This window comes from Bicyclus anynana, chromosome 2, assembly GCF_947172395.1.
Source record: "Bicyclus anynana chromosome 2, ilBicAnyn1.1, whole genome shotgun sequence".
NCBI lineage: Eukaryota > Metazoa > Arthropoda > Insecta > Lepidoptera > Nymphalidae > Bicyclus > Bicyclus anynana.
The window spans coordinates 11,987,914-12,013,810 of record NC_069084.1 but is presented as its reverse complement, the minus strand read 5'-3'; the positions used below and the strand labels follow the sequence as shown (position 1 = coordinate 12,013,810).

Genomic DNA, 25,897 nt, shown 5'->3' with positions numbered 1-25,897 from the left:
TCTTTGCTTTCATTTTTTGATTTTTTAAAGATTTGAATTCCAGTATTTTTGACTTAAACATAGAAACTTTCCAACAGCAGTTAATGATCGATGTATTTAAACTAAGAGGAAAATCGCTTGAAATAAACAATAAATATTACGTTTTTTAAATTAACAACAAGATTAATTGATTAATTTGTGTCTTGTGTCATTTTTTGTCGCTCCGTGTAAAGGAACATATCTTTTTTATGGCCGCTGGATTTCTTGTTTATTTGACGTTCTTTCATTTTCCGTTGCCAAAGGAGGGGATTTACGCAAATACATCACATTAATTAATTACATAGAGTTTTAATTAAACTGTAATACAACGTTATCAATCTGGAAGTCTTACAAGTGACCCGTGGGGACGCCGAGATGACGTCTGTGGCCAGAAGGAGAGACCCTGATGATTCTGGAGAGTATTCCGACACCTCGCAAGATATCGAGCATAATAACTCTGGAAATGTGAGTTGGAGATTTCACCCGGCTCAAAATTGGTGGAAGGAACTTTCATTTTGGCGCTAAAACTGTCGCCGCCGCGCACTTTCTCTCGCACTGTCGCGTGTTGGAATGTACATTTCTTTTTCGTAAAATTGAGGTCAAATTGGATACCATTCACTGTAAAACTACTGATGTTGTTAGACATTTCGGGTTTGACCTAAACAATCAAGTTTTCAGAGAATAAACAATAGTACTATCAATAATCCAAGTGAGATGCAATTGCTAAAGCTTGCTGCACATTTACAGGAAGGGGGCCAGCATGAGTCCGATTACGACTCTCAGAGAAGTGATTCAGAGAGGTCTGAAGGTGATCCAGAGAGAGAGAAGCAGGTAATTTGATATCTACTTTAAAATATAAAAAAAATATTTGGTTTACTAAATCCTCTTCAAAGAGGGCAACAAATAGTTATGAATGCTCTTCTTATAATTCTTAATTTACACCCTAGGGTAGACCTAAACACACTTATTGATTATATGAAATAAAGAAATATAAGTGAATGGGTTAGCTATGTGTTTAGTATGAAAATGAATGTTATTTTAATAATTAGGCAGGTTTTTTATGATACCAACAATCAACATAACAATGGAAACATTATATTGTTACAGTCACATGCTATACTTTGTTAGCAAACTTATTTTGAATACAATAATTACTTATTTTTTTCATTCCCTTGAAGTCTTATTAGAGAACAGTTTTTAATAACATATATTAATCTACCTACCTAACCTTATTTACACCACTGATATCATGTTTATACCTAGTTAGTTAGTTACCTTAAAGTTTTAAATTAAATATTTATGATGTGGTGCTTATTGCAATTGTGAACATTTTCAATAATTATGCTACTGCTTACTTCATTATAAAAGCAAACATAAATTAATGTTTGTATGTCAAAGTATGAAATTTGCCCATTTATTTTATGTATACAAAACTCTTTGCTGCCCATTACAGTTGAAAAACATCTTAAATATTGTTTGTTATAAGTACATTGTATGCAGTTTTTATCTGTAGTGATAATAACTACTAATAATAACTTAATAAAATTGTTAATAACTACCAATATTGATTACACTAGGAACATTGATATACAGATTTTAATTTGCACAGTAGGTAATTGCTATAATTACTATATATCATGCAATGGCGTGTTTATACTACAGCCCTACTCAATGTGTACTGTTTACCAACAAACAAATTAGAAATGAAGGTAGAAAACGCTCGTCATTTTATAACTTATTTATTTTCAATTATTCATTGTTTGTTTATAAATTGTTATTCAAAATATATTAATTGTTCTAAGCTAATTCATCTAGTTTATTTTCATTAATTTAAGAACAAATTAATAATAATTATTATAAGGTGTGAAATGACTAGCGATTTATACCCTCATTTTTAATTTGTTTGTTGGTAAACAGTAAACATCAAGTATAGATGCAAAAAATGCACTGCTTACGCGGGGGTCAGCATAATAAGAAATAAAGCATTATAAAAAACAAATATTATTTATGTTTATGTATAAAAGTATAAAATTTGTCTTAATTTTATGTACATATAAAAATCTTTGCTGCTCATGACAGTTATAAAGAGAAAACTTAAACATAACTATAACAGTTTGATTGTGTACTAGTCAAGCTAGCAATAAAATTGACTTATAATAGACAACCAAAATTTAGAAGGCCTATGGTTTACACCATATATTATGTAATCACCTATGTAATATAAATGTTCACCTACTCTTCACTTAAACACTTTATTTTATGATTTATCACACCAGATGATATTTTATAAAAGTACAGTAATGGAAATAAAATAGTGAAATGGAAATGAATGGAAAGTAATTTATAAAGGAAGGCAAATACATTGAATAAATTATGACAATCAATTTATTAGGATTACAGACAGGTATGCTGTCATTAAGGTAGGGTACTAATAAATGGGGGAAAAACCCATTTGAGAGTTTCCATTGTATATGCAGCAAATGGTTAAAGTTATATTATAAAGTATTATTATAGTATACTTAAATCACATATTGTACAATTGTTTGTAAATGAAAAAATAAAAATATATTGTACATCCTGAAGCCATTTTGAAATATGTCATCTGATATTTTTTAGCTCGCACACATTATTATGATGATTGATACCTTCTCTTGTTCGCATTATCTGAAACCTAAGGTTGCCTGGAAGAATTCTCTACATAGAGATAAGGCCGCCTTTTGTATACCACTCTTCTGTGTTTTGTTTCTATCTTATTGATTGTTTTTTTTTTTGTTTTATCTGGTAATGTAGAAATAAACAATAAAGAAACAAATAATGATGTACCATAAAATGCTACATTTTAATGCCAAAAGCCTTTTCTCTACACTTCTAATTTGTACAATAGAGAAAGTTCATCACTAATTGGCTTCATTGTGTTCTGAATAGTTAAATAGTAGAAAATACATATTAAACTGTAAAGAGATAACTTAATTCACGTTTAATTGAGGTGCTTAATTATTTATAGGAGGCAGAAAGACGAGTAGATGATGATGAGGACCGAAGCAACCCTCAATATATTCCTAAGAGGGGGACATTTTATGAGCACGATGATCGAACTGCAGATGGGTATGTATTAAAAAGCATCATCTAATGACTGATTAAACCTATTATTGACCTGTACTATATTATCATCATTCATCATCATTATCAACCCAAATTCGGCTCACTGCTGAGCTTGAGTGTCCTCTCAGAATGAGAGGGGCTAGGCCAATAGTCCACCACGCTGGCTCAGTGGGGATTGGCAGACTTCACACAATTCACAGAATTAAGAAAATGATCTGGTATGCAGGTTTGCTCACATAGGCCATGACAGCCCAGTGAATATGACCTCTGCCTACTGATTTCGGAGGGTGTGGGTTTCAATCGGTTCCAAAGCGTGCACCTCCAGCTTTTATGTTGTATGCATTTTACGAAAATGAAATTTCACATGTATCGAATAGTGAAGGAAAAACATCATAAGGAAACCTGCATAACTGAGAATTTTCATAATTGAGTGAAGTCTGCCAATCCACGTTGGGCTAGTGTGGTGAACTAAGGCCTAACCCCCCTCATTCATAAGAGGAGACTCGTGCTGAACATTAAGCTGAATATGGGTTGTTAATGAAAACTATATGTAGAAAAGCTTTTGTTAAGTTTAATATATAGAAAGTTTTATGGCTATATACAGTCCATTGCCATCCATTGCAAATGTAGTATATAAAAATATGAATATTAATTATTCAACTATTAAATCTATGACTATTATATTGTTTTGGCTAATTGGTATAAGTTATCTTTTAATCTCTTTTAAAAAAGATTTATAGTAGAGGTAAGTTATAATAGCTATTTAACAAGTGACGACCTTCGTGACGCAGTGGTATGCGCGGTAAATTTACAAGACGGAGTTCCTGGGTTCGATCCCCGAATGGGCCGATTAAGGTTTTCTAAATTAGTCCAAATCTGGATGGTGGGAAGCTTCGGCCGTGGCTAGTTACCACTCACTGGCACATACGCACTGCCAAGCGATTTAGCGTCCCCGTACGATGTCATGTAGAAACCGAAAGGAGTGTAAATTTAAATACTCCCCCTAACAAGTTAGCCCGTTTTCCATCTTAGATTGCATCGTCACATAGCATCAGGATGTAGTTAAGAGCTAACTTGTAAAAAAAAAATTAAAAAAAAGTATTTTATTATCAGTTATGACATTGGCGTTGTTTTGCCTTCACTGTATGTACAACCTGTTACCAACCTAAATAATTATATTTCTTGGTTGACCATAAGGTCTATTTTTGTCTATTATAGTTTATGATCGTCTATAGAAACAATAAAGTATGGAACATTGACCAAGCTGCCCAGTGAGGCGTTAAAAGCATATTAGCGTAATATGAATCTATTATGTAGAAAGTTTCAGTTCAACGTTTTTCTATTTGCTCAATTAGTTCCAAGAAATCATTACGAGTTATTCTAGCAGTGGATATTTCTGATACTTAATCACAATTGGTTTCCTTTCTAATTCATGATCTAGCTAGTATTTCTCTTTGGTCATATTAAGATTTAGTTATGTAAAATTAATTTCACTTTTGTTTATACTATAAAAACTATAATTGCCTGTGGCTATACTAGCTTGTAAATGTTTCTATCCACTCTTCAATCATAATAATTGAATTGTGAAACTAATAAGTTATCATAATGACAGACAATTTAAAAAAAATAACATAGTGCATTGGCTTGAGGAAAAATTGTATTACAGTTAGTTATTTTGTTTTTTATTTTTTAAAAACAAACAAGAGCATATTAATATTGGACTAATATTTCATTCTCCTCCAGATAAGAAAAAGAAGTGCTCATAAAGGTGGGTACAGATTGGTGCAATGCAACATGTAATGTAATATTCTGCCTTACATTGCATGTTCCCTGCTGCCTTGGACGTGTGGCGCGCGCATTGACTACGAATCAGTCGGCTCAGTCCTGCGCATACTGCGCGCCCCTTTGTGTTCGTACCAAAAACCGACAAATCTCGGATCGAACAGCGCACGAGTTGTAACGCTCGGAGCGTGCGCGACCCAGGCGCAGTTCGTGCGCGCGAGGCGTCCAAACCACGAGCATTCGTGATACATTGCAGCAATGTGGACGTCAAATTCTTGCATGCATGCATTGCATGTTGCATTACATGTTGCATTGCACCAATCTGTACCCACCTTAACAGTAGTACTATTATGGCCACGGTTCTAATAGTACTGTCATTAAATTGTGGATAAAAGGCTTTAACAATAAATATTAATTACTAGCATACGCCACATGGTTGTTCCCGTTTCGTAAGGAATACAGGGATAAAATATATTATAGCCTGTTCATCAGGCTTAATGTAGAATTCTAATGGTGAAATAATTTATCAAATCACTCCAGTAGGTTAGAGCCTATTCCAGGAAGTAACTTAGGTTTTATTTTGTCCACATTATTCCGACGGATGGGAAATACGCGTAAATATCATATCAGCCAATGGACGTCCACTGCAGGACAGGCTTTTTGTAGGGACTTCCAAACATCACGATCCTAAGCCGCCAGCATCAAACAAATCTCTGCAACTCGTTTGATATCGCCAGTCCACCTGGTGGGGGGTCGACCAGCACTGCGCTTTCTAGTGCGGAGTTGCCTTAGGACCCCAAGGTCCACCGTCTCTTCGAACTCTGTATGGCCCCGCCCATTGCCACTTGAGCTTCGCGGCTCGTTGAGTTATGTCGGTTACCTATAAAAATCCATGCATTTTTACTGTTGTACTGTATCTGAAGCCGTGATAGCCTAGTGGATATGACCTCTGCCTCCGATTCCGGAGGGTGTGGGTTCGAATCCGGTCTGGGGCATGCACCACCAAGTTTTCAATTGTGTGCATTTTAAGAAATTAAATATCACGTGTCTCACACGGTGAAGGAAAACATCGTTAGGAAATCTGCATATCAGAGAATTTCTTAATTCTCTGCGTGTGTGAATTCTGCCAATCCGCATTGGGCCAGCGTGGTGGACTATTGGCTTAACCCCTCTCATTCTGAGAGGAGACTCGAGCTCAGCAGTGAGCCGTATATGGATTGATAACGTACGTACGTACTGTATCTATATAATTATATGAGAAGCCGTAGTTCGTATAACGCTGTACGAATTTCCTTTTCTTTGGCACGGCTTACTTTCATCTTAATTCCATTCGTCGCCACTGGTACCTAATATATTTATTTATTTATTGTACAGCGGCGAAGAATCGAATAAAGCGACCTCGGAGCCGGCGTCAGAGAAGAAAGAGGGAAGCGAGACACCCGCCGACCGGCGCCGCCCGCCGCGCAAGTCCGACACGCTCAACAAGTGGTCGCACGACAAATACAACGAGAACGAACAGGTATATCGTCATACTAAAATGTTTTTCAGATAGCATGGGTACGGTGACAGTTGCCTTATGACGTTCATAATACCAACTATTATCGTGAATCGCGGCAAACTTTCAAGAGTGAAACGAACTGTCACCGTACCCATGCTATCTGAGAAACACTGTAACAACATAATCATGCTAAAATGATAAAGGCAAAAGTTGTGTGTGAGTGTATTCATATTAGTACGAGATCTGGTATGAGAAATATACACCCTCATCTGTAATTTAATTGGGATAAGAATAAATGACATACAATATTCCCATTGACACATTGCAAATATGTTGTTGATGATTAATTCTTTTTATAAATTTATTTAATCTCCTTCCGTCATTGGTTAGTTAAAAAAACACTAGTAAATAGAAATATACCCAAAAGAATTGAAAAAGTAAAGGTTGCCTGCTTTCACACTGCAACTATGGGGTTGCCAGATATAAACAGTTGAGTAATGTATACCCTCATCACTTATTTACTCTTTTAATATGTTAAATGAAAGCTTATTTTATGGTTAATTTAACTGTATTATCTTGCCTTTGATCTAGTTCATGGTTTCCTAGATTTTGTATCAAAAAAGTGTTTGGCCGCAATTTTTAGGCAACCTATTTGCAATGTGTCACTGTGAACATTATCTATCATTTATTTCATAGTACTAATGAGTAACAGATGAGGGTATATGTTTCTAATGCCGGATCTTAGACTATAATATAATTATTTATTTGTTTCATGATCATTATTCTAGGTACCAAAGTCCCGTGACGAACTGGTCGCTATATACGGGTACGATATTAGGAACGAAGACGCACCGCCGCACGCCAGGCGAAACAGGCGCTATGGGTATGTTTATAATATGTACTCGTAATAACTCAATCTATACTTAAGACATACTCTATGTGCACTGTTTACCAATAAACAAATTTTAAGATGAGGGTATAAATCGTTAGTTCATTTAAGAGTGCGCAGCGCGTCGGTACGATATGAGCGCCAAAACCATTTTTACCTCATTGCAAGTAAATTAAACAACATAACGAAAAACAAAATGGCCATTTTCAAGATATATACCTAATTTTCTATACAAAACAAAAATTTAAGAAAATAAATTTGCTTTTCCTGAGATTGAAAGCAAAATGTGAGCAAAACATGTATTTTTCAAAAAAATAAACTATCGAGAAAAGTTTTACAAATTGCGTATTTTGTATAGTCATAACGAAGCTAACACTTTGAAATATCATTTACCCAAATATCAGGTTCCTAACTTTTCCAGAATCTGAGATCCAGAACCATTTGTAACCACCAAATTACATATTGCACACTCTTAACTTGTTCTTAAATTAGTGAAAATTTGATTAATAAGCTTAGAACAATCATATATCGTTGATATATTTTGAATACCATTTTAAATTATGTAATATAAAATAAATAAGTTTTGAAATGACATGCGTTTTCTATCCTCATTTCTGATTTGTTTGTTGGTAAACAGTACACATTGAGTGTGGCTTAAGTATATCTCTATTATCAGGCTCTCGGACTATAATATATAGATCGTAAAAACAAAATCACTGTCCCTTGATGTGAAATGACGGTGTCAATGTTGTTTCGTTGAAATAACTAAGATCGCAAAAGCAAAAACCATCATCATCACCATTATCAACCCATATTCGGCTCACTGCTGAGATCGAGTCTCCTCTCAGAATGAGAGTGGTAAGGCCAATAGTCCAACACGCTGGCCCAATGCGGATTAGTAGAGGTTTCCTCACGATGATTTTTCTTCACCATTTGAGAAACGTGATATTCAATTTCTTAAATGCACACAACTGAAAAGTTGGAGGTGCATGCCCCGGACTGAATTCGAACCCACACTCTCCGGAATCGGAGGCAGAGGTCTATTGATTAGGTATACTTGTGGTAATAAGGAAAGGAAAACATAGTGAGGAAACCTCTGAAGTCTGCTAATCCGCATTAGGCCAGCGTGGTGGACTATTGGCCTAACCCCTCTCATTTTTAGAGGAGACTCGAGCTCAGCAGTGAACAGAATATGGGTTGATAACGATACCTAATTAGTTAATACTTGTATGTAATCATGTATAATTAATTTATTATTGGAATAAATTATAAAATCGATTTTATTTCAATTGCAACATGGAGGTTCAGAAATTGGCGGTTAGTGAATAATCATGGATTAATAATAATTGTTCTTTATACAAGCTTTTCATGCATGAATTTATTTATGGCAATTAACAATTAAAATTGTAAAATATGTTTTTCCTTAAATTGACGAATTTTTATTAAATATTACGCATTGTCTTTGTTGTGTTTATTTAATTTTAATAAGCTTGAGAAAATTTTGTTTTGCATTGTTTTAAAGCGTTCTAAAAATTTATGTAGGTACATACAACATTAGTTGAGTTTCAGTTACAATAATATTGATCAGTAAAATAGATCAATCATCAATATCAATCATGACATGACAAACATGTTGCACCCATATATGTCACCTGGTTTCAACCTATCTTTTCTATACATTGAAATTAAGAATATCCCAATAATATTTGCTTGTGCATAGGCCTATGGGATTAAAAATTGATCTGTAACTAACTAGGCATGGAAGTTATTTATCATACCGTGACTACTCACGTGACGTTTTTAACGTAGACAGATGAGAAAATAGACGAATAGACCTTAGCATATATCGCATTCCCACAACAAAGATAACTTATGTGTTGGCTCTCTAAAAAACGCGAGATGGCGATTCGATATTCGGTGTCATGACGCTACGGGTCAATCAAGTTTGACAATTGTATTACGAGCACAAAAATACATCTTCAACTTGTTGCAAATTATAAGTAACCCAAAATATACATATATAAACTAAATATAAGCTTAAGCTTAAAATAATATATTGGTGAATAAATGGTTATTATAGTGTTTTGTGATGTTAAAATCGATTGTTTTTGACTGACAAAGTCCATCTGTTGTCTATTTCTTTCTCAGTCTATGTCTATTAATTTTATTTTCGTTATTACATAACTTATATTAAGTATATGCTTTGCATGTGTAAATTAGGTAAATTCACATAAAAATTGTCACGAAACCTGTGTTACGCAAAATATATACGTTACCACGTTTTTTATTTTGTGCATTGAATTATATATTACAAGCCTTACTCGATGTGTACTGTTACCCATAAAAAAAAATAAAAATAAGGGGAAAAAATCTTGTTCTGAATGAAAATAAATTCGATTAATAAGCTTAGATATAGTTAATATATTTAGAATAATATTTTATAAACAAACAAAACGTAACTTAAAATAAATACGTTGTTGTTGACAAACAGTACACACAGAGTAGGGCTTTAGTATAGACACAACTAATAAACCTTTGATATTGTCGTATCGGATACGCGGCAGCGTATCGGCCGAATTCGAACGAACGCCATCTGTATATGTATAATGATGTACATACATCGTTTCCAGTCGCGGACCGAACAAGTATACACGCACTTGGGAAGACGAGGAGGCGTACAAGAGGCAGGTAGCGCAAACTCCGCAAAGGAAACCACCCAGTCCGGCTGACTTCCCGGAGCTCAATGCTGTCAATAAACCTGGGTAAGTTGTTCATACAAAGAATAGGGTAGTTGACATTTTTTTAAATGGTCTTAAATAGTTCATTGTTGTTCTACTAGACTAAAAATTTTTTTTCATATTTTTTGAGACGTGATTACTTGAAAATATTAGTTTTTAAATATGTTTTTGACAATACGTGCCAAAACGCCTGTCGACCATGACAGTCTATATTTCAACTGTTTCATGACGTCACTATAATAAATCCCATATAAATGGAGCGTTTGACAAAAATATTAGTTTTAGTTAACAATTAGTTCGACGTTTAGTACATCAAGAAAAAATACGTGATATGTATTTAAATTAAGTTTTTTAAGCAATCCTTAACTTTCTATTCACATCGATATATTTTTCGGACCCTTATTCCATGTACTGCAGGAAATAAATATTGTTTATATTAAATTTGATATGAGTCAACTACCCTATTCAACCTCTGCTCCACGGAGCCGTCAAAAACGGAGGGTTATTTTACACACCACATATAACGTAGAAATGCAAGCTTTAGACCCTTTAGAAGTAATAAGTTATTAGTTAAGAGAGCCGTAATAGCCCAGCCCAGCCCGTCTGCCTTCGATTCCGAGAGTGTAGGTTCGAGCTTAACCTAACCTTATTCTGAGAGGAGACTGTGCTCAACAGTGAGCCGAATATGGGTTGTTAATGATAAAGTTTTTTTTTTTAATTACAGCAGAAAACCTCGTCCTCGTCAAAGGTCGAAGTCACAGCCAGCATCCAATGATTCATCTGAAAGTGGTTCGCAGTTGCGAAGAAATGCCTCGATAAAGATGTCGAATCCTAAGCAGAAGCCTGTTAAGCCGAATTTGGTAAAACCTGGGCTGAAGCAAGGGGTCAACTTGGACAGAAGCAAGGACAAGATACAGATACCAGAGAATCTCACTATCACCACCACTGTTACAAACAATAAGTAAGTTTCAGATACCTTTTTACCGACTTCAAGAAAAGGAGGAGGCTTGCAAATTGATGCATATGTTTTTTTTTTTCGGGTTTGTGTTTGTTACCTCATAACTTCGTCATTTATTAACTAATTTTGAATTTGAAAGAGTATACTTTCAGATTAGTCCCATTACATTTTCATGAAAGTTGGTTCAGTAATTTTGTGTTAAAATAAAAATAACTGAAATACGTCTTAGAAGTTGGTTCCATTTTTATGTTAAAAAGATTATTTTACATTGAGCTATTATATTTGGCCTTAGTTACCCTAGCGAACTAGCGTTCAAGTACGACGTAGCATAGAAACCGTCAGAGGTGTGGGTCAAGTAAACTTGTACCTCTTCGAAGTATGCCAGTTTCCATCTTAGACTGCATCGTCACTTATAGGCCGTACAGACTACTTTAGTATTTTAGTCGTGGGAGGTAAATACAAAAGTTGTTCGTACTCGACTAAAATACTAAAGTAGTATGAATTAGGTTTTAACGTCAGGTGAGTCTGACGTTAAAGGCTAACTTGTCATTACATGAATAAATCACAGGACATTAATTAAAAAAAAAAAACAAAAAATGTTATTTAGGCGAATGTTTGTGTGTGTATGTTTGTTACTCTTTTATGTCGCAACTGAAGAAACGATTGGACTGAAAATTTGGAATGGACTATACCCTGGATTAACACATAGGCTTCGTTTTTAAAAAATCGGTTGTCTGTAAAGTCGGGTTTACTGACGATAGTTGAACGTGACAACGTCATAAGAAAATACTGATAGCATGTTTTTTTTAAAGAAAATGTTCGTTTTTCTAAAATACTGTTTAATAATCTTCATAGACCAGCATATACTTTATTTTTTGTAAAAAAAGTTGCCAACCCTAGAGCGAGGGAACGACGCATGACGTCATCTTTTTTCGACTGTGCAGCCGGCTCCTTCAAATTATAAGACGATGTCACGTCATAAACCATGATTCCCGTCGGGATTTGTGAAAAACAGAATTTCACATTAAGGGCGTTTTCCCTGGTAGATACGTAAAGGAAATTTTTGTCATAGTCAAGGTCAACCCCAGAGGAAGGTGAATGCAGCGGTAGCTCAACAACGCCCGGTGCCCACAGAGCAGAATAAGAAGAAACCGATTGTGACACAGGTTTGTGTTGTTCATAACATTGTTTAAACCAGCGTTTCCCAACCTTTTTCAGCCACGGACCCTTAGGAAATAAAGCACAGTTTTCACGGACCCCCCTAAATAAAACAAACAGTGCCCCGGTCATAGTCCGAGCACCGTCGGTACTAACTGCCACAAACTTGTCACAAGTAATTTCTAAGTGGAATAAAGTTGTTCAAAACTTTAAATATTGCTTCACCTGTATGTGGTGTGCGAAGGCAGAGATAAACAAAATAGAAAACATATGCAAGCAAGCTTGCATCATTTCTAATATCTGTGCACTCATCCGAAAAGAAAAAAATCTGCTCGCTTTAAGTAAGCGTAGCGATTAAGAGATATTAGAATTTATGTATGGTCTAGCGATGACACCGCGGACCCCCATGCACATACTCGCGGACCCCCAGGGATCCGTGGACCATAGGTTGGGAAACGATGGTTTCAAAGACAATGCTCGAAAAGGAAAAAGACGTCAAAAACGTCAAATTTTTTGGCTGGCGGGTGACTTCGACCGTGGCTAGTTACGAAAGACGTACCGCCAAGCGATTTAGTGTTCCAGTACGATGTCGTGTAGAAACCGAAAGAAGTGTGAATTTTTATCCTCCTCCTAACAAGTTACTTCCATCTTAGATTGCACCATCACTTACAATCAGGTGAGATTGTAATCAGGTTAAATTGTAAAGAATAAAAAAAAAGTGGTTGCTAAAATTATATTTTTTTTTTACTTAAAATTAAAATTTGAATTTTATAGATGTAAAAAAAAATATGTCAGCGAATAAAGGCATTTATTATTATTATTATTCTCAGCGCTTACACTGACCAATAGCATCGAACTGGAAATGTTGAGCTCTTTTTCGTTGCGATGGCACGAAAGAGATATTTCCGGTTCATGGAAATCAACAATCATGAAATATGAATCTGTTGATTAAAACCGCATGAAAATCCTGCTAATAAGTAAGCCTTTGTTGAGTTTATCGCGAATAGTGAGATAGACGCGGCAGAAGATTTTGTTTTATAAAATGTGTAAAGTGTCCATTTAAATGTATTACTTATTGGTATTAATGTTTAAAAAGTTTGCTACGAATTATGGATTATACGTTTGTCGCAGGCAAATTTGAAATTTTCTTTTGAAAATTGCATGTATATGCTGGCAAATTATGTGTGACTTTACTACATAATCGTATGTATAGTTTGTTGTGTGCCCTACAGCCACCGCTCCAGAGTAACGCGGCAAAACAGCCGCCGCAACAACAACAACAACAACAGAAACCGCCATCACAACAACTTGCACAACAACAGCCACAACAACCGCAGAAACAGGCGACGGCCGGTGAGTAGAACTTTTGTTTTTCTGTCAAAGTATATGATCAACGATCTAATGCGATTATAAAAACTATCTCTATAGAATCGATGTTAAATAGTTGTAATCGTGTTCGTCGGTTAAAGAGCTCCGTAAAAATACCTTTTTGTGTAATTGAATTGTGTAAAAAACGGGCAAAAACTTCTAGTTCAGTAGAAGATATATACCAAATCTAAGCTCGTTTTCTTCAGAAAATGACAGACAATTTTGTTCGTGACTATGAGTGTGATACAGGTCCTTCTATAATTGGTCTGAGTGAGCCAAGCCTCCACGGTGAGATATTAAATTTGATATGAGTCAACTACCCTATTTTCCCAGGTGCAGAATCACGCGGTGGCAGCAAGCGTTACAGCGATCTTCGCCAGAGGCCGCTAGCGGAGACGTACGCGCCACAACAGAAAGCGCCTCAACAACAAAAGCCTCCAACACAAACGCAACAGACACCGCCACCGCAACAACAACCGACGCAACCGCCACCGCAACAACAACAGCAACAGACGCAACCGCCGCCGCAACAACAACAACAACCCCAACAACATAGATATCATGGTGGTGAGTTAACATTTTTTTTATAGTAACACATTGTTTGATAGTTGCATTATTATTCTCATTGTATAAGTATGAATGTTTTTTTAGGGTTCTGTGCCCACAGGGCAAAATGGGGACCCTATTACTAAGAGCCGTGACAGCCCAGTGGATAATTATGACCTCTGCCTCTGATTCCGGAGGGTGTGGATTCGAATCCGGTCTGGGGCATGCACCTTTAACTTTTCAGCATGCCACGGCACGAAATTATCAATTGCAGCACTCGTGCTATAATGACATGAAAAAAATAAAATAATAAAATAAAAATAGCTTTATTTCCTTACAATTACAGATTTTATATATTGTTAGTGGGTTAGTTGATATTATCTAATTTTATATTATGTTAGTAGTTTTAATTTTTCATTTTATTATTCTTTTTTGTAAAGACTGCATATAGCAGTAAAAGCCTCCTCAGGGATTTAAAGGGTCAGATTTGCGGCCCCATTCAAAATGGTACGAGCTAATGAAGTAGGCAATTAATGATCGTTAGATTTGTATGGGCGTTTAAACAAAATTACTTATATCTTTGTTATTTCTGCGTTTATGTTTATAGTTTATACATCAAAAAATGTCACATTTAATGTAAGGAAGCTAAAACTGTATGAATTTTCATCTAATTACGATAAAAAAAATTTAATAGATTTTGAAATTTTATAATCTTATTTATTTTGCAAATATCCAGACAGTCTTTGCTTTTTATGTATAGATTAGTTAACATTGACCTTATTTACCCGAATGTATCATACAAATCAATATATTCAAACCTAGTCCCCATTGTATTCTGTCTCTGGCTGTTGGTTGCCATGTTTTACCTGCAACCCTGACTATATCGTCACTCCATCTTCTTAATTACATGACAGTGGCATAATTAATTATTGTATTGCATTTGTTTTGCAGAGTTTGTCGGCGGAACCCAGCCGCAGCCGCACCAAGGTAGTCCGGGACCACAGACTATGCACCCACAACAGATCATGCGCCCGGTATTTATCTATACTTGTATTATAACTGAACGCAGACTAAGAAACTAGATCCTATGACAGTGTAGGTTTGAATCCGGTCCGGACCATGCATCTACATTTTTTAATTGTGTGCATTTTAAGAAATTAAATATCACGTGTCTCAAACGGTGAAGGAAAACATCGTGAGGAAACCTGCATACCAGAGAATTTTGTTAATTCTCTGCGTGTGTGAAGTCTGCCAATCCGCATTGGGACAGTGTGGTGGACTAAATTGGCCTAACCCCACTCATTCTGAGAGGAGTCTCGAGCTCAGCAGTGAGCCGTATACGGGTTGATAACGTATGTAAGGGATTAAACTGTCATTTAATCTACGGAACCCTACACCCAATAGGTCGGGTTATTTTATGCCTAACACGGATTTTTTTAACTATGAATTTTAGAAAATCCGAGTCAAAATTATCAGATTTTTTGGACTGTTAACTTGTTTTTGTACTGAGTGGAGGATTTTGTACTATGTAATGAATTGATTGTGTTATAGGTACACAGGAACGCAGTAACGCAACCGCAACACGGGCCGTCGCCGCCGCACCAGACCTTGCAGCAACCGCAGCACGCACAACAGGTGCTATATTCATTTTATTTTAATTTTCAAGCCCTATTTCACCACTTTAGAGTTCGAATTTTAAAAATATTTGAATCCCATTATATTTCGTAATTTTTTCATGATTTATGAACAAATTTTTAAAACTGTAACTCTAAAAGTGAAGGACTTTCCATACAAACTTTCAACACCTATTTCACCCCCTTCTTATTTTATTTTCGCAATGAAAAGTATCCTATAACCTTTTCCGTGTTATGGTCTTAAACCGTGCCAAGTTTCATTTGAATTTATTCAGTGGTTTCAGCGTGATGCCCGAATAACAAAAAAACACGGACAGACAGACAGACAGACAAACAGACAACCAGACAAACAGACAGACAGACAGACAAAAAATCGAAAAAAAATATTTTTAGCTTCAGTATCGATTATATAATGCCCCCAACAAAAATTTTCAAAATATCTTCAGTGTACAGAATTCGTATTATAAGTATAGATTCTAGATGGCGCTGTCATCTGTTATGCCACGCTAACGTTTGTTGTTACAAATGGTATAAGTAAAATCTCAAATTGTGAATAAATGTATAGAATTCGACCAGTTTTTATTATAAGTATAGATATACAATGTGTTATAGGAAATACCGTCCGGCCCTTAAGGGTGTACTTAGGTATCGTGTAGAGGTGAGTCGTACTCGCTAAAACGCGTACTGAGGAGTACGAGTACGCCGAGAGACGCGCTCCAAAGACTAGCTCCACGAGTATTTAGAAGTACGAGCCATTAGGACCTATAGAATAGATACGTACTCCTAAATACTCAGTGGCCAGCGATTTTACATCATATTATCTGATAGTAAGCGTACATTAATTTCAACCGAGTTCTACACAGTCATTTGGACTAGTGGTATGTACGCAAGGTACGATAATCTAAGAATCCTGAGTTCGATCCCGGGTAACAGAAAATAATTTTTGTCTTTTTATTTTGTTTTTCTCAATTGGTTTCTTCAACTATTTTTGGTTTTTGTAATCCACAAAAAAAAAATTTGCAAAAAAAATATTTCAGTTATTAATTTCAAAATTTCAATTTAATTTTATTATTTAGTTATTTCTTTTAATATTACCTCATGATACTGTCGGGTTACATTAACTTGTTACTTTAGCGGATAAATAATCATACTAAAACAATAAATGATCACATTATGTTTTTAAAATAAGGATTAAAATCAGGGACTCACTCACGCAAGCTTCAGTACGATGTTTGGAGTATTAAGTGTATACTGCGTTAAAAATTCGGTCTTATGTTTGATAAGGTAAAGACAATTTTTCATCGGCAATGGGACGTCACTCACACATTCTTAAACGAACGCGTCCGGGAACGCGTCTCGCGATGTTTTGACTGATGGAGTATGAAGTGTTTGTTTATTGCGTTGAAAAATCGGTCTTATGTCTAGACAACAAAGTCTATTTTCTTTCGGCATTGATAGAAGTCTCTCACTCACACATTACTAATCGAACGCGTCTCTGAACACGTCCCGCATTGGTTGGACCGTTAGAGTATTTGCAAGTATTGGACTCGCACTCTGTTGACGTCTTGCGCTCCTCGGTACTCGGTACTTCTAAATACGCTTAATACGTGTTTATGTCCCTGCTCCGTACTCGTACGCCATACGTCTTCTATCAAACCTAGTGTTAGGACCTGCTCCAGTATATACGCCTCACCTCTAGTATCGTGTATACATTATTTTTATGCAGTCCTTATTTTTAAAGAAATACATTTTTTTCCCTGCACGAAATTAACATAAAAAAATACAAAATTATTAAAACTTACATGGCAACACAAAAGTTGAGATAGGTTAATTATTAGTAGGCATTACTACAAAATAAAAACGCCGCCATCTATGTTTTGTGCTGCGTTTACACGTTTCTATTCAAAGCGGTATTGAGTGGGCAAGTAAACACACAAGTACACACAACAAGGTGATGGGTTTGTCAAGGTGCTTTATCATCTTGTGCTATGTACAAGCATGCATGCGTGCTTGCATAACTGGCGTGTTGTGATGTGTGTAAACACGAAAAGTTAATTTACGCAGATGGACGATGGCAGATGAATTAATGGTTAGTGGATTATTTTCCACATTTTCCACTCCTTGAACATACATTACACCAGAAACTATCCCTTTTACTCTGGAACACAGTAATAGCTCTGTCGCAAATAGATCTATTACTGCTAATTTAAGTCTGCATTTTGGGCGAGTGGCACAAGCAAACTAAACACAGCATTACAGACATTGCACGTGTCGGCGGCGGCGCTATGTTTCAAAGACAGTGGGCGCCGAAAACGATGGTACCTACTACCTACCCTTTACGTTATGCGGCGCGGTATTGTCAGAAGGCTTTCTATTTTGCCGACTTTTGTCTACTGTGGTAGGAGGTAATAATCTAGATTACGTACCATAATTGATAGTACAGTGTTGTTACTTTTTAAATTTTCCAAGTTTTGGGACAATTTATGTTTAAAATTAGAAACTTTATTATCACGATATAAATGCTTAATTATTGAATAATATTTTTTTATTTATTTTTCTGTTTATAATATTATAATGCTTACACGCACATTTTGGATCGGACGGTATTTTTAAAACACAATGTATATAGTGTGCCTACCTTACCATATGTCAAGAGCATGAGCTTAATTGTGTTATTTTTATCTTATCACTAGCGGACGCCCGCGACTTTGTCCGCGTGGAATTCAGTTTTTCACAAATCCCGCGGGAACAATGGATCTTTCCGGGATGAAAAGAAAAGTAGCCTATGTGTTAATCCAGAGTAAAATCTATTTCCATTCCAAATTTCAGCCAAATCGCTTCGGTAGCCACAGCGTAAAAGAGGAACAAACATACTTACACACTTACACACAAACTTTCGCCTTTATAATATTAGTGTGAAGTGTGATTATCTCGCCGATCAATTGGTCGCAGTGTATTAAAACATTGTTACATTTGCAGCAAGTTAGACTCGGCATTCTGGAGCAGCAGCAAATAGTTCAGCATCCGCACCACACAATGCACAATATGCCTCAACCGCACGCTATAGGTAAGTTGATCTTTGTCGTCATCATCATCATCGTCATCGTCATCATCATCATCATCATCATCATCATCATCATCATCATCATCATCATCATCATCATCATCATCATCATCATCATCATCATCATCAACATCAACGTCATCAACCTCATCATCAGTGGCATCATCGTCATCATCATCATTATCATTCCTCATCATCATTGGCGTCATCTTCATCTTCATCATCAACATCATTATCAACACTATCATCATCATCATCCTCAACGTCAACGTCATCATGTTCTAATGTGGGCTGGCGTATTAAGGGTGGATGATGTTCGACTCTAAAACGCTCACATTTTCATTGACTGGGACCGACGATTGAAACCGATGTCTCTTTCTGTTTTAAATAAACAGATAACATATAAATACTTTAACCATTCGCTGCTCGCGAGTATTTTATCGAAAAGCCAGGGAATGCGGTTTTAATCTACCGTTGTGAGCCATTTAAAAAATCTTTATATTCCTCTATCGCGCGGAGCATGATACTGTGCTCGCCTATTGCCCTTAGTTTACTTTATATTTTTTTTACATGTCACGTAACGGATACGATGGGCGACCGGTCGTCCATTTAGGAGTCAAGTGGGGACCAACCTGATTTTTAATCTTTCACATTTTGTCACAAAAATCAGCAAGCAAAAATGACTTTGGCTTGCTCATTTACGTGATAAAATAAATAATATTTTTTTTATTATTCATGAGTAACAATAGATACAATAAATACAATTCATAGTAATTTTTACAAAAAAACTATTTTTTCAGAGCAGATAACTATAAAAAGCTATTGTTTAACTATTGCATTGTATTTGCATAACATATATATTGATTTTGTATGCTTTTAGGACAATTACAACCTGCTCAGGGATATGCGCCGCCGGCCATGATGCCGGCACAATATATGCAGGTAAATATATATACTAAACTAAAATAAATACATACTAAAGTAAGGTATTTTTTTTGTTACATTGTAAGTGTAGTCTAAAAAGTAAAAATATTCTGAATTAAAAATAAAAAAAATAAAATAAAAATAATTGAATTCAGTTTTCACATATCCCGCGGGAGCCGTGGATTTTTCCGGGATGAAAAGTAGCCTATGTGTTAATCCAGACTAAAATCTATTTCCATTCCAAATTTCAGCGAAATCGCTTCAGTAGCCGCCATACCATTCAATAGATTGGTTAAGAGAGAGGTTTTTTTTTTTTTTATTCTTTACAAGTTAGCCCTTGACTACAATCACACCTGATGGTAAGTGATGATGTAGTCTAAGATGGAAGCGGACTAACATGTTAGGAGCCGAGGATGAATATTCACACCCCTTTTGGTATATTTCCGATACATTACAGCAAGGAGGTAGCGGCGGAGTGTTTGGGGCTACCCCCATGTACCAGCCGCCGGCGGCGTATCCACACCAGCTCTACCAGCACCATAACTATGTGAGTTTGCCATTGACCTATATATATTACAAACAAACATACAAACAAAGTTTTCCTCCTTATAATATTAGTATAGAAAAAGGATGCACAATCATGTAGAAAATTTCACTTAAAAACCGGCCAATATTGCTTCGACAGTTTTAGAATTATAACTAAAGGCCTTTAAATATAGTCTAATATTCAATAAAATCCTAAATTCAGAGCAAATCCAACCTTAAGGATTGAGTCTTAAGGTTGAATTTGCAAATGCGACTACTTGAATTGAGTGCCAAGAAGTTGTGTTTGGCACTCATTGATCTACTTTTTAATATGGATGGAGTTTGCGTTTTAAAATCCCTTTACCCTCTTGTGTTGAATGTTGTATAGAACAATAAATGCAGATTCTTGCAAATAAATGATTATAATAATTATTATTATTTATGTATCTCGTGGCGTGCACAGGTGAGCGCGGCGCAGGGCACGCAGGCGGGCGGCGTGACGTACTACAGCTGCGCCGAGCAGGAGCTGCCGCCGAGACAGCCGCGCCGCCCCACCGCCGCCATACCGATCGTTCGGCCTGCGCACCCTGAAAGGTAACTGAACCCTTTTTTGGGTTTGATTGTGTAAGTGCCGTAGGCTCTTTAATGGGAGCTCAATTGCGTCACCGGGAGCGCAGAAGCATTATCTGATGGGGCCCGAAGGCAGAAGCAGGAGATTCGAGCGGTGTGACTCTCTAAGGGAGTCTCTTCTGAGACTCTGGTCTCGGCTTTGAGTTACTCTGAAAGGGTGTTTTGGCCTGAGTATATCAGTCCGGTCCGAGTCCGAGAACGTGATCGTTAAAGCCTACGTCCGGGTGACGTCAGATATCGGGGACCTCTTCTTCGCCGGCTAAGATGTTGTGTAGTTTGTGTTGCTTGATTGCACAATAGTCCACCACGCTGGCCCAATGCGGATTGGCAGACTTCACACACGCAGAGAATTAAGAAATTCTCTGGTATGCAGGTTTCCTCACGATGTTTTCCTTCACCGATTTAAACACGTGATATTTAATTTCTTAAAATGCACACAACCTTTGGCCTAACCCCTCTCATTCTGAGATTCGAGGAGACTCGAGTAGAGCAGTGAGCCGTATATGGGTTGATAACGACGAACGAACGACGAGTGCATGGTTTTAACTAAAGCGCAATACGGCCGGTATAGGCTAAAAGTTACTGAAATATATCTTTAACTAGCGGACCTAGTCAAGCTTTGCTTTGAATTATGGCTTTTCTTTCCTATCCCTAACCGACTCCTACCCCTACTCTGCTCTACCCTACCCCTGCCTAGTGTAATACTACACAAATACTTATATTATCTTTATTATGGTCTTACTATGTAGGCATAGAAATATTCTTATTTTTTTGTGCAACAGTGTTAGTGTATGACGCATCTATTAGTAAAATATCAGTGGTTTTGCGTCCATTGTTGCCTAGTGATTACGAGGGTGGTTTTCAGATAGCATGGGTATGGTGACAGTCACCTACAGACGTTCTTAATACGTACTATTATCGTGAATCGCGGAAAACTTTCAAGAGTTAAAACCCGCACCATCCTACATGAAACGAGCTTTAGTATAACATTCTATTTATGTAAAAAAAACTTATTACAGGCCGGCAAATTCCTCTGAAAAGGACAACATAGACCGAATTGTAGAAAACATGTTTGTAAGGAAACCCTGGCCCGCGCACGGTGTTGGTAAGAAAATCTTTTTTATTCCTTATGCTTATTAATGTTATTGATGGTGTAAGTTTTTTTTTTTTATAAAAGAAAATTTTTTATATCTTTTTAAATATGACTGGTGGGAGGCTTCGGTGGCTAGTTACCACTCAATCGGCAAAGACGTACCGCCAAGCGATTTAGCGTTCCGGTACGATGCCGTGTAGAAACATATGGGGTGTGGATTGTCTTCCTACTCCTAACAAGTTAGCTCGCTACCATCTTAGATTACATCATCACTTACCATCAAGTGAGATTGTGGTCAAGTGCTGACTTGTAAAGATAAAAAAAAAATATGACCATTCTCCTCCAATAAGCCGGATAAGACTGTGTTCGGGGATCGAACCACAGTATCTCGGTGATTAGTCCGGCTTTACCAATGAGCTATTGAGGTTTTAAGTTTAAGTATGTTTGTCTGTTATGCTTTCACATTTCGAATTTTATTTAATACACTTAGATAAGTAAAGAAAACCTTACTATGCCCGAGATGCGCGATCAACGCTGCGGGCAAAAGCTAGTAAATAATTTTAAGATTTCATGATGCATCATGATTTCATGATGACAAAGATTATTATTTTAATAAGTGTATGTTTTCTGCCTAAAGATTTGCGTCGATTGTTGGAATCCATAAGGAGACGTCAATTTTAATTTGAAAATGATGAAAATGTCCCGGAAAAGTTGTATTTTAAGTTGCATTTTATTTTTATGTTGGTAAAATTGTGAAATTAATTTTTAATAGAAACTGTAGTACTTAATTATTGTATTTGAAGTTATTGCATATTAATATTATTTACATACATAAATATGTACATTATGGTACTGTTAGTAATACTTGATTATTAGAATTATATTCAAGAAAATATTTGATAACATATTTTTGAATCCTAATATAGCGTAAACTCTATATAACGACACTAAAGGGACTGTACATTTTATGGCGTTATAGAGAGATGTCGGTAAATGGAAAGAAGAAAAATGTATGAGTAAAGCTTGTTCGTCAATACACAGTGATTTTCTTTTACTAGCTATGTTTACAGTTTGAAAGTTTGTAAGCAACTAAGATGGTCGTTAGTCCATGACTTTTACTTATTAGTCATGGTCAAAACAGTCTACACGTTCAATCCCAATTTGTAAACAAAAGGACTAATTTCTTAGAAAGTTTTTTGCATGAGTCGAGTTTATTACATGTAACGACAAAAAAATGTACGGAGCTGCGAGGTTTTTACTAATTTTGGCAACTTAAAAGGTACTTTACTTAATGGTTGTAGTTATTGAGAGTGGATGTAATGCTATATACAGTGTATCATTGTATGTAAGGCAAGCTAAACCAATCAAAGCCATCCGATGTCGACGCTTTAGCGAGTTTGTCGTGTATACCGAGTGACGTTACTTGGAGTTTACACTGTGTTTCGTAATATTAGTTTCGTAGGCAATTAAGTAGTTATATACTTTGTAGTTGGAATAAAAGTAGTTAATATGTAAAAAATCATGTTTCCATCAATTTCAGATGCACCGAAAGATAAGGCGCAAGACAACAGAAATTCCCAAGAGCCACAAAGTAAAGAGCCATCCCAACCTAACAGCCTAACCTCGAGCTCAATATCAACAGACTCAAAGCCGGAGAAAACGGAGAAAACTGAGAGAACGGAGAGTGAGAACCCTGACAGCGCAGAAGCCTGACGCGTAATGTATGAGTATTACAACAGGAGATAATTTCTTATACGCCGTGCGAGTGAACGACAACTTAGTTAGCATTGACAATTTTGTTATCATTGACAATTTTGCTATCGTTGACAATTTTGTTTTGTTGACAATTTTGTAATCATTGACAATTTTGTTATCGTTGACAATTTTGTTAACTTGACAATTTGTTATTGTTGACAATTTTGTAATCATTGTCAATTTTGTTAACATTGACAATTTTGTTATTGTTGACAATTTTGTTATCATTGACAATTTTGCTATCGTTGACAATTTTGTTTTGTTGACAATTTTGTAATCATTGACAATTTTGTTATCGTTGACAATTTTGTTAACTTGACAATTTGTTATTGTTGACAATTTTGTAATCATTGTCAATTTTGTTAACATTGACAATTTTGTTATTGTTGACAATTTTGTTATCATTGACAATTTTGTTATTGTTGACAATTTTGTCATCATTGACAATTTTGTTATTGTTGACAATTTTGTTATCATTGACAATTTTGTTATCGTTGACAATTTTGTTATCATTGACAATTTTGTTATTGTTGACAATTTTGTTATCATTGTCAATTTTGTTAACATTGACAATTTTGTTATCATTGACAATTTTGTTATTGTTGACAATTTTGTTTTGTTGTCAATTTTGTAATCATTGACAATTTTATTAACATTGACAATTTTGTTATCATTGACAATTTTGTTAACTTAACAATTTTGTTATTGTTGACAATTTTGTCATCATTGACAATTTTGTTATTATTGATATTTTGTTATTCTTGACAATTTCGAGCCGAATTGTCAAAGGATTGTAGGATTGTATTGTACATTCCCTTTATTTCATTACACAATATTAGTTTTCGTTAGCAGTTTGTTTTTTGATATCGAAATAAGATGAAAATGTCCTATTTTATTTAATTATACAATGTTAATTTTTGTTTAAGCACAACATATTGGAATGTTTTTTTATATCTAAATAAACTGATGTGGCTTATTTTATTGTATCTCATACATATGATATAATGCAGTTTATTTAAAGTTATAATAGACCCATGCTCAGGATAAAATTGTTTGGATTGTTCAGCTCATTTAAGGGTCGGTTTCACCAACTTCTGATAATAGAGACAAAGTCTTAAATTTTTGTCACTTTCTTACTTTATATCAAACTAGACGCCACGCGGTTTTACCCGCGTAGTTCCTGTTCCCGTAGGAATACAGGGATAAAATATAGCCTATAGCATCCGGGGATATTGTAGCTTCATAACAGTGCAAGAAATTTTCAAATGAGTTCTTAGTTTCGGAGCAAATTCAATGCACACAAACGAACAGTCGAATTTTGCCTCTTTTTTAATATTAAACGACGACACAAATCAGAAGGTGGTTAAACCGACCCTTAATCTGCCTTAAATACTCACTTACTAAAACCAATTACGTATAGAAGTTTGTAGTATTTGATTTGATTTGAGAGTTATGGGCTCGCCTTAATTTCAAAGTTGTCTAATAAACTCGCACGGCTCTATTAAGATGGTCTTGTTTGAAATTACTTGTTCTCTTTTATATACATAGAAGAGTATTGAAAAGCAATAAAAGAGGTACGTAATTTTTCTACGAATTTTACTCATGTGTGTACTGAGAATGAAGTCACTACTAAAAGGGAATGTCCCGGCCCTGGTTTAACCTAAACCACCCGGCAATTTAATAATAAAATCATTACTTTATAAAACTAGTTTGCGCCAACGTTTTACGACATTTTGACGTGACAACGTCTTATAATTCGATGGAGCCGGCTGCACACTCGAAAAAAGATGACGTCATGCGTCGTTCCCTCGCTCTAGGGTTGCCAACTTTTTTTTACAAGAAATAAAGTATATTCTGGTCTATGAAGATTATAACAGTATTTTAGAAAAAAAAACATTTTCTTTTGAAAAATGCAGCCATTCCATCGGTATTTTCTTATGACGTTGTTACGTTCAACTATCATCAGTAAACCGATTTTACAGACAACCGATTTTTTTTAATATATCTTTAATTTGTCTTCAACGGACAAGCAAAGTTCTTTGACTATACAGCCTGAGTTATACAATTTTCGGGAACTTATGATTTGTTTGTTCGTTTTCTTGTTTATTAAGATTGCTGTTAACAGAAAAAAAAATACAGCTTCAAATGTTATTTCGCTTTGGTGCACTTTGTCCTTTTTGAGCAAGAAGAGTGATAAAAAAATGTTTTTTTTTTC

At 35.7% G+C, this 25,897-nt stretch overlaps 1 protein-coding gene across 1 annotated transcript; it reads left to right on the top strand.

Moving 5' to 3' along the window:
- The first annotated feature begins 146 nt into the window (after positions 1–146).
- Positions 147–23,774, top strand: LOC112045291 (putative mediator of RNA polymerase II transcription subunit 12). Its single transcript, XM_024081412.2, has 18 exons — positions 147–483; positions 766–849; positions 3,023–3,123; positions 6,277–6,421; positions 7,189–7,283; positions 9,920–10,051; positions 10,752–10,988; positions 12,058–12,151; positions 13,376–13,496; positions 13,845–14,078; positions 15,009–15,091; positions 15,609–15,692; positions 18,671–18,758; positions 19,636–19,697; positions 20,137–20,226; positions 20,668–20,798; positions 21,854–21,939; positions 23,468–23,774. The coding sequence occupies exons 1-18, from the start codon at positions 394–396 to the stop codon at positions 23,638–23,640; spliced, it is 2,130 nt and encodes a 709-aa protein (XP_023937180.2). The 5' UTR covers positions 147–393; the 3' UTR covers positions 23,641–23,774.
- The last annotated feature ends 2,123 nt before the right edge of the window (positions 23,775–25,897 follow it).